General features: G+C 32.8%; 1 protein-coding gene across 1 annotated transcript; it reads left to right on the forward strand.

The window, feature by feature from the left end:
- The first annotated feature begins 4 nt into the window (after window positions 1-4).
- On the forward strand, window positions 5-15,804 carry robl (dynein light chain roadblock). The gene is made up of 5 exons (XM_089097034.1): window positions 5-28; window positions 5,680-5,735; window positions 10,175-10,253; window positions 12,795-12,962; window positions 15,675-15,804. The coding sequence occupies exons 2-5, from the start codon at window positions 5,733-5,735 to the stop codon at window positions 15,722-15,724; spliced, it is 300 nt and encodes a 99-aa protein (XP_088953160.1). The 5' UTR covers window positions 5-28; window positions 5,680-5,732; the 3' UTR covers window positions 15,725-15,804.
- Window positions 15,805-16,284: the final 480 nt, after the last annotated feature.

Raw genomic sequence — 16,284 nt, forward strand, 5'->3', positions numbered from 1 at the left:
ATACAAGACATTGTAGCTTAGTAACAAAACGAGAATTAAATCGAAATTCTTATTTCAAAACGAAAACTGGAAGAATTAAATATTGACTGGCTTGATTATTATCGCTTAATTTACCTGATTAATTTTCTTGATTATTATCGCTTCTAATCAGTAGTTGTACCAAACCTATCCTGCTCAAGTCATCCTCAGGGCTATACTGTGGTGTTTATCCTTCCCATAGTATAGTGCAGACGGTTTGATATCATCTATTTTCCCTTCTTGTTTTGGTTTTATTTTTGTGTTTAAAGCTTTTTCCAATAGGCAATGATTAGAAGTCCTCCAAAAAAAAAGTCCCCCCAGATCCCAAATCAAATTCCAGTGAAAGTGTCATAGTGAAAGATACCCATCCTGGCTGGTCAAGCACCCTATCTCAAAGTTCTAATGATAGCTCCAATTCGGAGAATAGGACAATGATAAGTGTAGGGGCTAATGCAACCATAAATGATGATAATGGGTTTCAAGAGGTCCTCTCTAGAAGTTCTAAAAAAGGAAAAAAATCTCCCCAATTAACAGCAGTTCCCCTCTCCCTGCCCAAGATCCTCCCTCCAAAAACTTAGGAATTTACCTTAAAATTACTCCCACGACCCCCTTTGAAATAAAACTGATCACTGCAATAAGAGTTGCAATTTTTAAATTGCTAAAGTCAATGTTCTCTCTTAACATTAACCGTGATGGATCTCTGCTAATAGCTGTAGAAGATCAGAAATCAGCAGATACAATAATTAACCTTAAATCCCTTCTGAATAACCCAATTATTGCATCTAAATGGAACCCAAAACAATCACCAACAAAAATAGTAGTTTATAATGTTCCCCCAGAGATATCTACTCAGGAGTTAAAAGAAGGCCTTTCAGATAGGGCTGGAAACACAATCCCAGTTGAGGATGTTACCCAACTTGGAAAACCCAATTCTAATGGCCTAAAAACTAGTAGATCCTTCTTATTCACACTGAAGGATAAAATTGATATCCCAGAAAAATTATTTTTATTTGGGCAAATCAAACCACACAAGGAATACAAACCTAAGCCTATTCAGTGTCAGAAGTGTTTCAAACTGGGACACACAACAAACAAATGCAATGAAATTCTCCGAGAGTGTAGTAATTGTAAAGCTTTCCATCCTAAAGAGCTGACAACTTGCAACAACACTCAGCCTACATGCATCAATTGCAAAAGCCCTCATGAATCTACAAATAAATCATTAAGCCCTGCTTACCCCTGCTTAACAAGAAAAGAGCTCTAACACTCCAAATATCAACAGAGAAGGCCATCCCATACCCCTTTGCAGCAATGGAAGCAAATGCTGCACAACAAAACCAAATAAAGCCTGTAATGAAACCAACCAAAACCCCCAAGTCAAACGCCCCAAATGCATCAAGCACCCCAGATAAAACACCATCTTCTAAGCCCCCTAGCTCAACTCCCTCTCAGAAGGAATCACCAAGCCAACAAGCCTCCTTGTCCGGTGAGATGAGGCCAGCCTGGCCCTCCCTCCCAAGAAGAAACAAACCAGAAACACTACCAGGAATCAATCCCTTAACCAACAAACAGGATGCACAACCTAAAATGCAATCCCCAAATATATGCTTATTCATTCTAAACTGTAATGCAGTTCAGGCCATGAACATACATCAACTACAGAAAACAAAAATTATTGCAGAATTGGCAAAAATCTACATCTCAGATGATATGCTCATTCAAGCAAAAAAAGATCTTGCTTTACTCTTAACAAAGTTGAACATTGATACACAGTCATATGAAGAACAAATCAAAAACACAACATTTATCAATACTCCAATGGAATGTAAAATCACTCACAGAAAATAAGCTCAAGGAACTAATATCATTTATGAATAATAATTCAATTAATATTGCTTGCCTCCAGGAAACTCATTTAACCCAAAATCAACAAATTAAGTCTCTGGGATATACTATCCTGAGAAAGGATAGATCTTCAGAGAGAAAAGGAGGTGGTGTAGCTTTATTAGTTAATAATAATATAAAATTTTGTGGCATCAATTTTCCAGATTTTGCAAATGATATTGATGTAATTGGTATAAGTGTTTGGCTGAATAATTTAAAAACCTATATATTAAGCTTTTATAACCCTAATGGCCAAACTACAGATGCCAAGGATTTCTTTAATTATATAAATAATTCTAATATGTTAAAAAATATCATTATTTGTGGTGATTTCAATGCCCACAGCCGTTTGTGGGGGAATAAACCAGCAAATAAAGCTGGTAAGTTTATTGAGCATATGACTTCAAATAATAATGAATTAGTTGTTGCTACCCCTCCAAACCTGAATACTTATTTCAACCCCAAAAGTGGCAATTTCTCCACAATTGACCTACAAATTGTGTCTTTAAATTTTTTGAACAAAATTTACATAAATAAAATTGATAGTCTATGTACAGACCACTTTGCTATAGTTTGCTCCCTAAATGAACCTGCTGAAACTTTATCTCATACATCCAAATATATCAACACTAAAGCAAATTGGTCTATTTTCCAAAATAAGCTAAATGATGAAATTACAAGTTTCACCCAAAGTTCATGCATTTCTAACACAACAGTTGACACACATGCTGAAGCGTTGACATCTTTACTAATAAATACAGCTAATCATGCTATCCCCAGGACAACACCTAAGAAAACATTCCCTAAACAAATTCCTAAAGCATGGTGGACAAATGAGTGGCTAAATAAATGGAGGATAAAAAAGGCAGCTAGGACAGAATTCATAAAAAAACCAACACCTACTACATATTAAAAAAAATTACAAGCAGAATCTAATCTAAAAAGAACTATAATAGATGCTAAATATAAATACTGGAATAATTTTGCAAATAATCTCTCCAGAGAAACAAATGAGCCAATTATACATAAAGTCATAAGCCACATATGTGGGAAAAAGACTTCTCCCAACCCACTCCTGTATCAGCTTATACATAATAATACCCATTATGACAATGATAATGAAAAGGCTAACCTATTTGCAACTCTTTTTGTTAATAAGCTAACATCAAATAATCAAAGCAAACTGTCCACAATTCCTATGAACCCTAGTTGCCAACCACGCCCAGGATCTGAGTACATAACTAATCCATTTTCAATCCAGGAATTAAATAATGCAATACATCATATTAGGTCCAAAACTAGCAGTAGCTATGACAATATACACCCTACATGGATAAAGAATCTCACACCTTCATACAAACAAGAACTGCTAAATTGTTATAATCACGCTTGGGTATCTTCTAGGTTCCCCAATATATGTAAATGTTCGTCCCTCCTACAAATCCTAAAGAAAAATCAACCAAAATATAACCCTGAGTCTTATAGGCCCATAATGATTACACCTGTGATGGGGAAAATAATGGAGAAAATGATTTATCACAGACTCCTCTGGTTTGTTGAGAAAAATAATATGATCCCACATACTCAAACTGGATTCAGGAAATACCACTTCTCAACAAATGCTTTCATTTTGCTAACAAATGCAATAAATGAATCTTTCTCAAAAAATAATATCCTAGTGGCAGCTTTCCTAGATTTTGAAGGAGCTTTTGACAATGTGAACCACCAAATCCTTTTAAATAAACTTGCAAACCTTGGAGTACCTCCTAAGCTATTATCCTTTATTAAATCCTTCATATAAGTGCGAAGTTTCATTGTTTGTGTTGGTTAAGCCTCTTCACCCCAAAAGACAATATCCAAAGGCCTAGCTCAGGGAGCAGTCCTCAGTTGCCTCCTATTTGCCCTATATCTCTGGGACATGAACCTACCCCACACAAATCTACAATATGCTGATGATCTGGTGCTATGGTCATCTGGCAACACCTTTCAGATAGCACAGTCAAATCTGCAAAAGTCACTTTTCCAGTTTGAAAAATTCTCTCAACATTCAGATTTACCCATTGCACCCACCAAGCCAAAAATAATCAAATTTCACCGGAAGCGAAACCATGTTAATGCAAAACTGACTCTAAATGAAGCAACTATTCCAGAAGATAATAATATTAATTACCTAGGTCTCATGCTTGACCAAAAACTTAATTTCCACATCCACATTTAAAACACAATAAAAAAATGTTATAGAAAAGCAAATATACTAAAAAGACTTCTTTCCACACCCTGGGGTTGTAAGGAGAAAACCTTACTCCAGTTTTATAAATCACATATAAGACCCCATATTGACTATGGGCTCATTCTCTATGGTGCATGTGCAAAGACCCAGATGCAAAAAAGTGAAACAACACAAAATGATGTAATACGTCTCATATTTGGTCTTAGGAAACCCACAAGCACCAAGTTTCTGCTTATGGAGAGTGGATTAACAACAATAAGGGAGAGACGTAGCTTTCTCTTGATAAAACATCTTACAAAAATTGAATCAAATAGCTCACACACATTACATAATTGGTTAAGAAATCCAGCCATGTATAGAGGTATTGCAGATGAGTTTGCCAATATTCAAAAGAAGTTCCCTGTACCAGCAAAGTCTATTGCACCTACTTTCACCCAATCCCCTCCATGGAATTGGTCATTTCCCATAATAAATACTGAATTTTCAAAATGGAATAAAGATTTAACCCCCATTGCTTTTGTCCAGTAAAAATTTGCAGAACTTAATACAATTACCTATAAAAATCACTTCCAAATATTTGTTGATGGGTCAAAAATGGATGAGAAGGTTGCAAGTGGTGTTTTCCTTCCTCACCTGACAATTGCAATGGGAGAGAGATTATTTAATAATTTATCTATAATGTCTGCTGAGTTAAATGCCATAATCATGGTATTAGAACACCTTAAGCAAAACTAACCTTTGATTGAAAATTCGAATAATATTATCATATATTCCGACTCTTTATCAAGCCTTGAGTTGCTTGCCTCAGCTCCTCAATATAAGTTGGACATTGACACTTTTCATTGTCTCAGTATTGTTGATACTCTTGCTTCAAGTGGCATAAAATCTTACTTTCAGTACATTCCTAGCCACTCTGGCATAAGTGGTAATCATCAGGTTGATGAAATAGCAAAAAATGCTATAAATATTGACCAGCCAAGTGGGAGACCAATCCCAATTAGAGATATTTACCGATGGAGGCTATCAGATATTAATTTTAATAAAATTAATCCTATCCTTTCCCCCTTTCCCAATAAGTATCTTTCTAAAATTTATCATAGAATTCGTTCTGGAACAAATGGACTAAATTTCCTTGCATTCTCATACAAGCTTTCTAATTCAAGTGGTTCAATTCCCCTGTCCCCTCTTTGCTGGCATTGTAACATGAATAATGAAACAATTGACCATTGCCTATTTGAATGTAATATGCTGACGTCTGCACAACATACCTTGCTTTGTAAACTGTTAAAATACTTCAAACACCACAAAATCCCACCATCAGCCAAGAGCCTAGTCAACTGTACCTGCACACAGAGCATAGAAATCGACATCTATCATCTTATATTTGAACTCCTAGAGTCGAAAGATCTGCTGAAAGATATCTGAATATATCTAATAAATATGAGGCAATCAAGCCAGTAGCTCTGTAGCCCACCGAGTGAAGCAAAAGGAAAAGGGCTAAATAGTGTATACTGAAAAGCCCGCCTGCTGTTAAATAGAAGAAGAAGACGAAGACGAACCCCAAACAACAATCACAAAAATTGATAAAACAGAATGAGATATGGTATTTTTATTTTCTAAATATTTATTCGAATTCAGTTTTATTAGTACTTCATAAGGTAAATTCTACTTTTGGCTATGTTGGAAAGGGGTTAGGTTAGGAAAATGAAACTCAGGGTTGTGTCTACAGACTAAAGTATGGGTAAATATCGGTAAAGTTCTACGAAATCATATTATTGAGTTAGGACTAAAGTGAATACACCATTCGATGCCTTTTTTTATGCTGATTACGAATATAATAAGCATTTCTATCAGAAATTAATTTCAGCCCCCCCCCCCCCCTATATAGGCTATACCTAACCCAACCTAACCTGGTCAATATCTACCAAATCATATTATTGAGTTAGGAATGAAGTGAATACACCATTCGATGCCTTTTTTTATGCTGATTACGAATATAATAGGCCCTAAGCATTTCTATCGGAAAGGAATTTCAGCCCCCCCTATATAGGTCAATTCAGGGTTAGGTTAGGTATAGCCTAAATAGGAGGGGGGCTGAAATTCATTTCCAATAGAAATGCTTATTATATTTATAATCAGCATAACAAAAGGCATCGAATGGTGTATTCACTTTATTCCTAACTCAATAATATGATTTGGTAGATATTGACCCCTAAATTAACCCTGAATTGGCATATATAGGGCGGGGGACTGAAATTCATTTCCGATAGAAATGCTTATTATATTTGTAATCAGCATTAAAAAAGGCATCAAATGGTGTATTCACTTTAGTCCTAACTCAATAAGATGATTTTGTAGAATTTTACCTAAATATCTACCAAATCATATTATTGAGTTAGGAATACTTTTTGTAAAGGAATACTTTTACCACTTTCATTGGAAATTTGTTTTACATTTGGGCAAGATTAAAGAAGAAAATTTACATCAAGAACTTTGAATGAATTTTGTCAATGAACTCTCTGAAAATAATCCAGTGAATAATCCGGAAGTTCATTATTTTGTGAATGACCCCAAAAGTTATTTATTTTGTTGTATATAAATATGCTAGTTTCAGTTTTATTATTTTAGTATTTCTACTGAAGACAGTTGCTGCATATGTGACCAAAATATTTGGACTTTTGTACCTGTTTTTTCACTGTCTAAGTAAATGGATTTATCCCCATTTGAAAGTTTATCTGTTTGTCTTAGAACAGCAGTGACAACACCTAAACAACACCTAATTTAAAGGTGTTATGTTGAAAATACCAATTTAGGGTATATAACTTGCACATTAGGGGGGGGGGGTTGCTGCATATGTGACCAAAATATTTGGACTTTTGTACCTGTTTTTTCACTGTCTAAGTAAATGGATTTATCCCCATTTGAAAGTTTATCTGTTTGTCTTAGAACAGCAGTGACAACACCTAAACAACACCTAATTAAAGGTGTTATGTTGAAAATACCAATTTAGGGTATATATTTGCACATTAGGGGGGGGGGTTGTGGAAGTTTACACTTACCTCTCATTTACATCATAAATAAAATTCACCCCCCCCCCTAATCTGCAAATATATACCCTGAATTGGTATATATAGGGATAAGGGTAAAATTCATTTTTGACAACAATGATTATTATATTTGGAAAGAGCATAAAAAAGGCATCAAGTGATATGTTTACTTAATTTGTAAGTCAATAATATGAACAAAAAAAAATTGCCCATACTTTAGCCTGTAGACCCACCCTGAAAGTTTCATTTTCCTAACCTAACTCCTTTCTAAGATAGTTAAAAGTAGTTAAAGTAGAATTTTACCAATAAAGTGAATGTACCACTTCATGCCATTTTTTGTACTCTTTCTGAATATAATAATCACTTTGTTGCAAATTTAATTTTAAGCCCTTTATGGACCATTGAAAATGATAATTTCTTTCTATAGTTTTGGAGTATAAAAATGGGTTAAAAGGCTGGTTTCAAACTTACTACTTCATTATATTTTTAAAAGCACTATAATTCAAAACCATTGATTTGTCATGATTAAGTTAAATTAAGAAAATTAAAAGGATTCTGCCATGTTTTCTTGTGGAAAAGTTATCATCTTCACTGACCTTTGTTGACAGAATTTGTCCTTATTGCTAGCATGTAATTGGTAACTTACAGGCATGAAGATAGTGACATCTGAAACAAGGCCAACAAAAATAATTTTCTGATACTGGCTTAGACTTACAAGGCCCTGAGACAAAGATAAAGGAAATTCAAAGGCAATAAAGCATTCCCCAAGATATTAAGGACAAAAGCTGTTTGAAAAAATTGTTCCATTGATTTATGACACCTAGAAACAGGCCCTAATTTGTTTCCTTCCCAACCAGCTAGCTTTTTCCTGGGCATATTGTCTTGATCACAAAAATATAAGAGGAAAAGGAAAATTAAAATAAAGTACTCTCTATTGTTTCTTAAAACTTTAAAGTGGGTGAAACTTTTTTTCTCTAGTCAATATAATGCTTCCTGGATAAGAAGGCTAGACAAAGGAAACCTTAACAATGACAATAAATTGTTGAAGGAAATGTGGTTTTATAGATTTCTAGCACAAAAAATTTGAAATTTTTACAGCTGGTCTGATTAAAAGTTTCAGACCATCCAGCTATTTCAAATAAAATTTCTAAAACACAGGAGCCTGAATTCAGACAAAAACTCATGGGAACAATTCTGGTTCCTTTGATTATAATGCAATTTTTTTGTTTTTTACAGAAAAAAGGAACTTTTTAATAAATGACCTTGACATCTACGTATTTAAATAAACAAAGAATTTTAACTGGAAAGATTCTTTAATACAATGGTGGATTAAGATAGGTTACATGTATATTTAAGGGTACTGGTATCTACAAGGTGTGTGTCAGGATGCCCTCAATAACACTGAAAATCAGAATATTTTCAATTCACATTAATAGTGATTTCCCTTTCCACAAGGCCATATCTTGGGAGGGGGGTCTGGGTTTGAACCCCCCCCCCCTCTAAGTTTTTTTACTTGTAAAAACATTACAAATATATACAGAAACAAGTGTGTTTTTAAGCCCCTTCCCCTCTACAAAAATCCTGTATATGCCCTTGCCTCTCTATCCACCCAGAGTTCTATCAGCAAAACTTTACAAATTTAGTACAAAAACTAAAATTGTTCACTAACTTTGACTGGATATTCAAATTTTATCAAAATTTAAATCCAACATAATGATTTTTAAGCAGAAAAAAACTGTTCAAATATTCCTAGTGTTAACCAGTAATAAAACTATGTTGATTTAATAATAAACAAAAAACTTAAAAAAAAAAAAATGGACAGAGAACATTTTCAAAGAGCCATATTAAAAGCTAAGACAACAGTCCTGAAATAATTAAAACTTAGAGCAAATAGAAATTACTATCAATGAATAAATGAAGCCAAAACAAACATAAATTAAAATGGATAATCAAGTCAGACTTAAAACAAACAGCAATCACCACAAACAGGATTAGGGCTACTGCCCCCCTAAACATTCTAAAATCTATAAAATCATTTTTACTTAACTGAAAGCAAAATATATTTTAAACCCTTTTCTATTTCATAATTATAACATTGGAAAATTAATAATTACTAATACTTCCAGTCATCCTGGTTATAATGGTGATTGTCTTATGTTTTTAAAATAAAAACTACACTGGTCAAACCAAAATGATATTTGAAAGACTAGCAATTATCAAGTTGGTATTTTCACATATAAATATTTGAACAATCTGCTCCCATCTTCTATTGAATATTTTTTTCTCCATTGATAGTAATCTTCATAGTCACAACACACAAGTAGCCTCAGATCTGATACACCTGTTTAGAAATGTGACTAGAGTTTCTTTTGCAAATAGAAAGGTTGTCCCTTCTGTTTTGGGGTATAATTAAAATTTAGGTTGGAAATTCAAGTCATTTAGGATCCTTCAAGGCTACAGCAAGGATATGTTTTTTTAAGTATAGCTATCATGTTTGTAATGATGCAAGAGTCACATGTTTTATGTTAGGATAGTATGTTTCCTGTAAGTAGGATGTTTGTTTTTATGCATGAATCACATAGGAATGGCATGTAGAATGATCTATCAGTATATGTTGAGCTGAGAAGACTGTCACTTGCTATCAACAAGCACTTTTACTAGGTGCCACCTAATGTTTTGCATATGGGTGTAAAATATATAATCTAAGACCCCTCCACATCCACGCTGAGGAGTTATATTTTGGTATTGAGTATGTTCACCCTTAATATAGAGGTTAAGAGTGTAACTATTAGTTGCTAGTGCAACCATGGCAATGATTTTGTCATTATATTGATAACAAAAGTCTTAGTATTTGGTTACTTTTAGATCAGTATTACTGGAATCTCAGCCAGTAATTTATGCTCAATTTAATCTAGTAAATAGGCCTAAAACTGTGATAATTTATTGTAATTATTTTGAACAGCTATTAGTGACTAAATTTGTCTTTTCATTTCAGGCAACAGAAGTTGAAGAAATACTTAAAAGAATCCAGTCACACAAAGGTGTCATTGGCGTTGTTGTTCTGAACAATGATGGTAAATCTAGCCTAATGTTTGACCATAAAAAGAATGTAGAAAATTTTGTCCATATGTTTGTTATTTAGTTTTTTCTTTCCATTGGATATACAGCTAAACTGTTAGAAACTTGATAGAAACTAAATATACTTATCTGATCAATCTAATAATAGATTGAAACTATTCTAAAGATAGAAACTTGGCATTCTCTGCAAATAGTCCTGGAATTGGGAAAATAGCTGCAAACATCAAGAAAAAAACTACAACGAATTTCAGTAGGAAAGAAAATTTTATAATGGACGTGGGATGATACCTGCAATGGCTAAAGGCCCAAGAGAGCAAAAGAAGGCTGTAAAAGCTGGCTTTTTTCTAGTTTAAATCCAAGTGTATGCAAGTATTTTTTTGGGCATGTATACTGAAAAATAAGCTAAACTAATCAATCTTGAAAGTGGAAAATCTTACTGGACAATTTTGGGAGTGTGAGAATGGAAATATACTATAAAAAAAAAGAAGAGGAAAGTCAACTGTTTTTTTATAGTTACCACAGTGGCAGTTATGGCTTCTCTTGTGCCTGGGCAAAATTTTTATTAGCACCCCCCTTTTGTCCCATAAAATTTTAAGGCCAAAATTTCATTATTAACAGAATTACTCAAAATTTATGTATTAATTAATAATTTATTTTTATTTTTTTCTATACATTAATTACATTTTTTAATAATTATTAATTATTTTAATTATTTTATTTTATTAATTAATAATTTATAAATTATTTTTATTTATTAAGTGCACCCTATAGCCTACTTTATTTTAATAAAAATAAAATTAAAAAAATTACAAAATGAATATAACCATTAAATTATTCATTTGAAATTTTGCACACCAAAACTTTTTGCGCCCAGGCTAATGCCCTCTCTGTCCCTCCCCTAAAACTGCCTCTGAGTTACCATCACATAGGCCTACATAGCTTTATTTTTATGATCTTGATTTAAGAATTTTTTATCTCATGAGGTAAAAGGTAAGTAAAACCAAGCTAGAAATAGAGCAATTTTGGAACCATAAGAATGGAAACTAACAATTGAAGTCTCCAGAAAACGAAATATTTAAAGACAACTTATTTTTTTTCTTCTTTAGTTCCTACCACTGCTTAGCTTCACTTTTACAGCCTAAAGTTGGCCACTAAATTAAACGTGGCAACATTAAGAAAAATAAAAGTTATATGGGGCAGAAACAAATATGAATGCAAATAATCTGTGAATTTTTATTTTATACAAATAAAAATAAAAATTCACAACCGATGATGGGCTGGAAATAAGACAATTTAAAAGATTTGTCACAAGCTTAAGAAAAAAAAATCAATGTTACAATTGAAAACAAATACAATGATACTAAAATAATTTAAAACACAAGTAATAAGCTTTAAAAAAAAGTTACAATTCAGAAAAAACAGTAAAAAGCTAATTTAAAAACATAAAAATAGGCAAAATATAGGAGGAAAGAGGGGAAAAAAAGAAAGGCCAGTTTATTAAGAAAAAATCTCTAAACCTGAAAAAACAACCTGACAAGGTTGTTTCTACAATTTTGAAGAACTCAAGAGAATTTTGCTCTTTATAATTCGAGTCTCTCATTGCAGTAGAAGGTTTTCAAAAGTGGTCAGAGTTTTTTGTAGAAATGAAGTTTTTGATGTTGTACATTTATACTTTTATGTCATATTCTTATAATTTATTTTATTTCTTTGTAAAGTCATACAAGGCAATAATAAGTCTGGTAATAGCAGTTTTTTTAGAGCCTGCTTTCAGAAGCAGAACCAGTATTTTTTGAAAATAAGTGGTTGCATGTTTTAGCAAAACTTAAAATCAAAGTAAACTCATTTTTTGGAAGATTGCTCTCTTTACAGAAGTTTTTTTTTAATACTAGGCCGAGTTTGTATTTCGAAGTAAGAAAAAACAAAACAGAATAACATCCAAAATCCGAAAATCTACAATTTTATACTGAAAAAATAGTGCTTTTTATTTTCCAATTTCTCAATTTTTGATGCTATGAAAGATGAGGAAAAGCATCAGCTTAAAAAGTTTTTTTCCTTTATTCTCAAGAACAAGAACAGGTTGCCTGTTGTTCCCCAACAACAACAGGAATCAGGAATAGTTTATCATTTTTTTTTCTAGCTACGAAGTTACAAAATGGAGACAGTGCTGATATATAGTCCCCAGAATTGTTTAAGGATTAAAATTTTATCGTAATTTCATCAATTTCTAGATTTGAGTATTGTTAATCACACAAACCTAAATTGGGCTGAATTTATTTAAGTAGTAATAGCAATTTGTTAAAAAAAAAGAAGAAAAAAAAACGAGACAAAATCAATCGATAGCTTACCAATTGCGTCGCTTGCGAGTGTGCTACTAACAAAAAGAAAAAAGTATATAATCAATAAAAGAAAAAAAAACTGACATAAATAATTCATACACAATAAAACAACATAATATCATGATCCTGAAGCAAAAAAACAATAAACAATTATTGTCAATTTTAATTATTTCATTGAACTATTTCTGGCTAATTTTGCAGGAGTTGCTATAAAATCAACATTGGATGCTGCGACTACAACTCAATATGCTGGTCTTATTACCCAATTAGCAGATCGTGCCAGGTCAATGACTAGAGAAATGGATCCAAATAATGACCTTACGTTTCTTCGTGTTCGCTCCAAAAAGCATGAAATTTTCATTGCTCCTGGTATGATTTTTTTTTTCACCTTATTAGCCAAATATTTTGTCATCAGCAAAATGAAGATCAGAAATGGCCAAACTAAGGCCCAGGGACGGGATCAGGGGCTACTCTAGAGGTACTATGTGACATTCCTTGGAAAAATTAAGATTTAAAAGTCCATTCTTCAAATACAGTTTTTGATCTTTCACATTTATAGTTTTATATTCTTGTCCTATATTTTGTTTCTTTGGAAAGTCATACAATACAAACATAAGTCTAGGTAGAAGCCCAGACTATGGCCTAACAAAAGTTATACACCTAAAATTTATGCTTTAAATTTTGTCATTTGCAAAGAAGATAAGGGGCTATTCTAAAGGCGTTAAATGACAGTTTTTTTGGAAAAATCAAGATTTAAAAAACCTTTTTTCATATACGATTTTCAATCCTCCACATTTATATGTCATATTCTTGTCATAGGTTCAGGTTCTTTTATTTATAAACTAAATACAACTACAATATGGGTATGCCCGGCTGAGAGTCTAGCTCGTATTACCAGGCAACCAATAACAAATAAAAACAACAAAAACATAATATATAACTGTATTTGTACATAATTACACTCTTCTGTAAATGAATAAAAAAAATGAAAAATGTATGATTTACCAAGCATCACCCCAAGCCAGCAGCCAAATGGAGAACAAACTAAAAGGAAACACCAAAAATAGTGAAGTGAAGCCGTGGGAAACCCTATCAAGAGAATGAGCCAGCGGGAATATAATATATTCTGTTCCTTTGGAAAGTCGCACAAGGCAAAAAAAGGACTCTGAAAATACCTGTTTTTTGAGTTTTCACTGAAAAATGCCTTTTTTTAGTACTTTCGTTGAAAGAAAAAATGCCCCCTCATAAGGTTTTCAAAGATACATCCCCCCTTTTGTCCTACATTCTCGTGAATTTGTGTCCCTGCATATGTTCATTATTTATCGCAAAAGTAAGGAATAATTACAAAAATACTTTGTAGAAAGAACTTTTTAATGCCTGATAGAGGGGAAAAACTAATACTCAAGATTCAATAATTCGGTCGAGTATTATCAGTATAATTTTCCTGTCAAATAGCCATTTGTGTTATTTCAAATTGATACTATTATTGTCTCATTTCTGAGAATACTGGAGATGGTGGTTCTAACCTTTTTTATAGTATTTCCTTTGTATACAAGTTCTAGTTACTATTTTTGACAAAAAATGACCTAAGTCAGCACTTCTCAAAGTGATGGCCATGACCTGGTGCCAGGCTATAAAAATATTTTGCCGGGTCATAAACAAAAGTTATCTTTAAATCCTTTGCACTAAGTACAAATATGTGGAAAGAACGTTTTCTTCATTTACTAAAAGAATATAATTTCATTTTTAAATTGCTTACATTTTCTTATAATGACTTCCAAATTTTTGTGTTTGTAAAGATACAAAATAGCTGTATTTTCTTAAAAAGGAAATTTATTTTTAAATTGAACACTAAGCCGAAATCATAAAAGCTTAGGGAATGCTGACCTAAGTACTTGAATTTTTCACTTCATTAACATGCTAACCTCTATATGAAAACTTTGTAACCCTTCAGCACGGGCGAAAACATTTCTAAATGAGAATTTTCTGCAAAAACCTCTTATATGAAAACGTCATTATTATTTCTATTTACTTTTCCGAAATTGATAATATATAATTGAATTTAAGGTCAGGGGAAGATTTTGCTAGGAGAAGAATATCATCTGGGAATAGAAATGAAGCTCTGGTCCTGTTTCCCCCATCCTCTTATTAATTGGCAACTTAGAACTAGCTCGCGGAAAACCAATTGCTCGTTTCAAAGAAAATACTAACAATTTTCTGAAACATATGAACTAACTGACAAGTTTGGAAATGGAAACCTCATGATAGATTAAACAGCTGGCCGAACTTTGAAACACAAAAGTGACCTCATTTATTTCCTAAATAAAGAAATTGGTGGTTTGTTTTTATTAATTTCATGCTCAGTATTCATCAATTCTCACCAACGACTTTTCGAATCATTAGAGAAATTTACTAATACTGCTAGTAACTCTGCAGGACCAATACTGCTGCGAAAGCTCCAACTCCATCCCAATGTATTCCCTCCCAAGAAGTTCCAGTTTCCTTTAAATCTTTTCTTAAGATCTTTCCCCACCCTGTTCAGGGATGACCTGTTTTTCTTTTGGCCCAAGATGGGTGGCCGAAAAGGAAATCTTAAGCCGTCTGTCATCCTTCATCTGCAAAACGTGTCTTAGCTATCTCAACCTTTATCTCATTACAGATCTAGAAAGCAGGATGGAACCAAATTTTTGTAGTTTACTGTTTGAACGGACAGAATACAATTTATCTGAAAATAATAACTTAAGAGAATTTAATTTAAGGTCAATCTTCTGAATACTAACTTCATGAATATAAATACGTATAAACCGAAGTCCTTGTAAACTCAAATATATTCACATATATTCTTTCCTTTATTCAGTTTATCGTTTAGTATTTGATTCTAATTTTTGTTTGGCTGCTATTTGTTTATTAATAAACAAATATGAGGATACAGGTGGTATATATATATATTTTAATGTTTACAGCCCTGGCAAGAGATCCAAGAGGGAGCTGGAAACGAGACATATAAAACAAGTTGATTTTATCCTTTTTTTTTTATTAAAATATTAGTAATAATTTTCTTAATCGGATTTTTTTTTTCAGATAAGGAATATATGCTGGTTGTTGTTCAAAACCAAGAATCGCTAAGTTAAGTTCGTTTTATTGTTCAAAGCTAACAATATCTTTTTGTATTGCACTTCCTTGTTTCTTAAATAAATCGCTTTTAATCTCGTTCGACGTCTCTATAGGGACGTTCTCCAGGGCCCGATGTCTACTCGACGCCCTATGCACCAGCAATGGCGCCGGTCGATCTTCATCTTTTTTTTTACTCTCGTTGATCTATACGATTTCGGCAGTAGTGACAACTTTCCTACTTCGAATTTACCACTGAGTGTTATTAAATTATGGTGGTTAAAGGCCCTTGATTTTTGAACCCAATCTGCCCCTCTTCCTAACTGATGTGTATTTTGGTTGTTCAATTGTTTTCTTCATTAGAAGACCATTTTCGTCAGTGCCTTAGGATGTTTGTTTCGTAAGTGTAGCATAAACCAGGAGCTCCATTACTATTCTTGGCCAATTTCTTTGCAGCAGAATGTTTCTTCAAGATCTTGGTATTTCATTCCTGAGCTTATGATATTGTTAAAAGTATCTACATATATCTTGGATATTAGGATAAAAGTATCTTGGTGTGTTATTAACCGTGTTAGTTAAT

This window comes from Artemia sp. Qi Xiang Cuo, chromosome 11 (genome assembly GCF_049724085.1).
Source record: "Artemia sp. Qi Xiang Cuo chromosome 11, ASM4972408v1, whole genome shotgun sequence".
NCBI lineage: Eukaryota > Metazoa > Arthropoda > Branchiopoda > Anostraca > Artemiidae > Artemia > Artemia sp. Qi Xiang Cuo.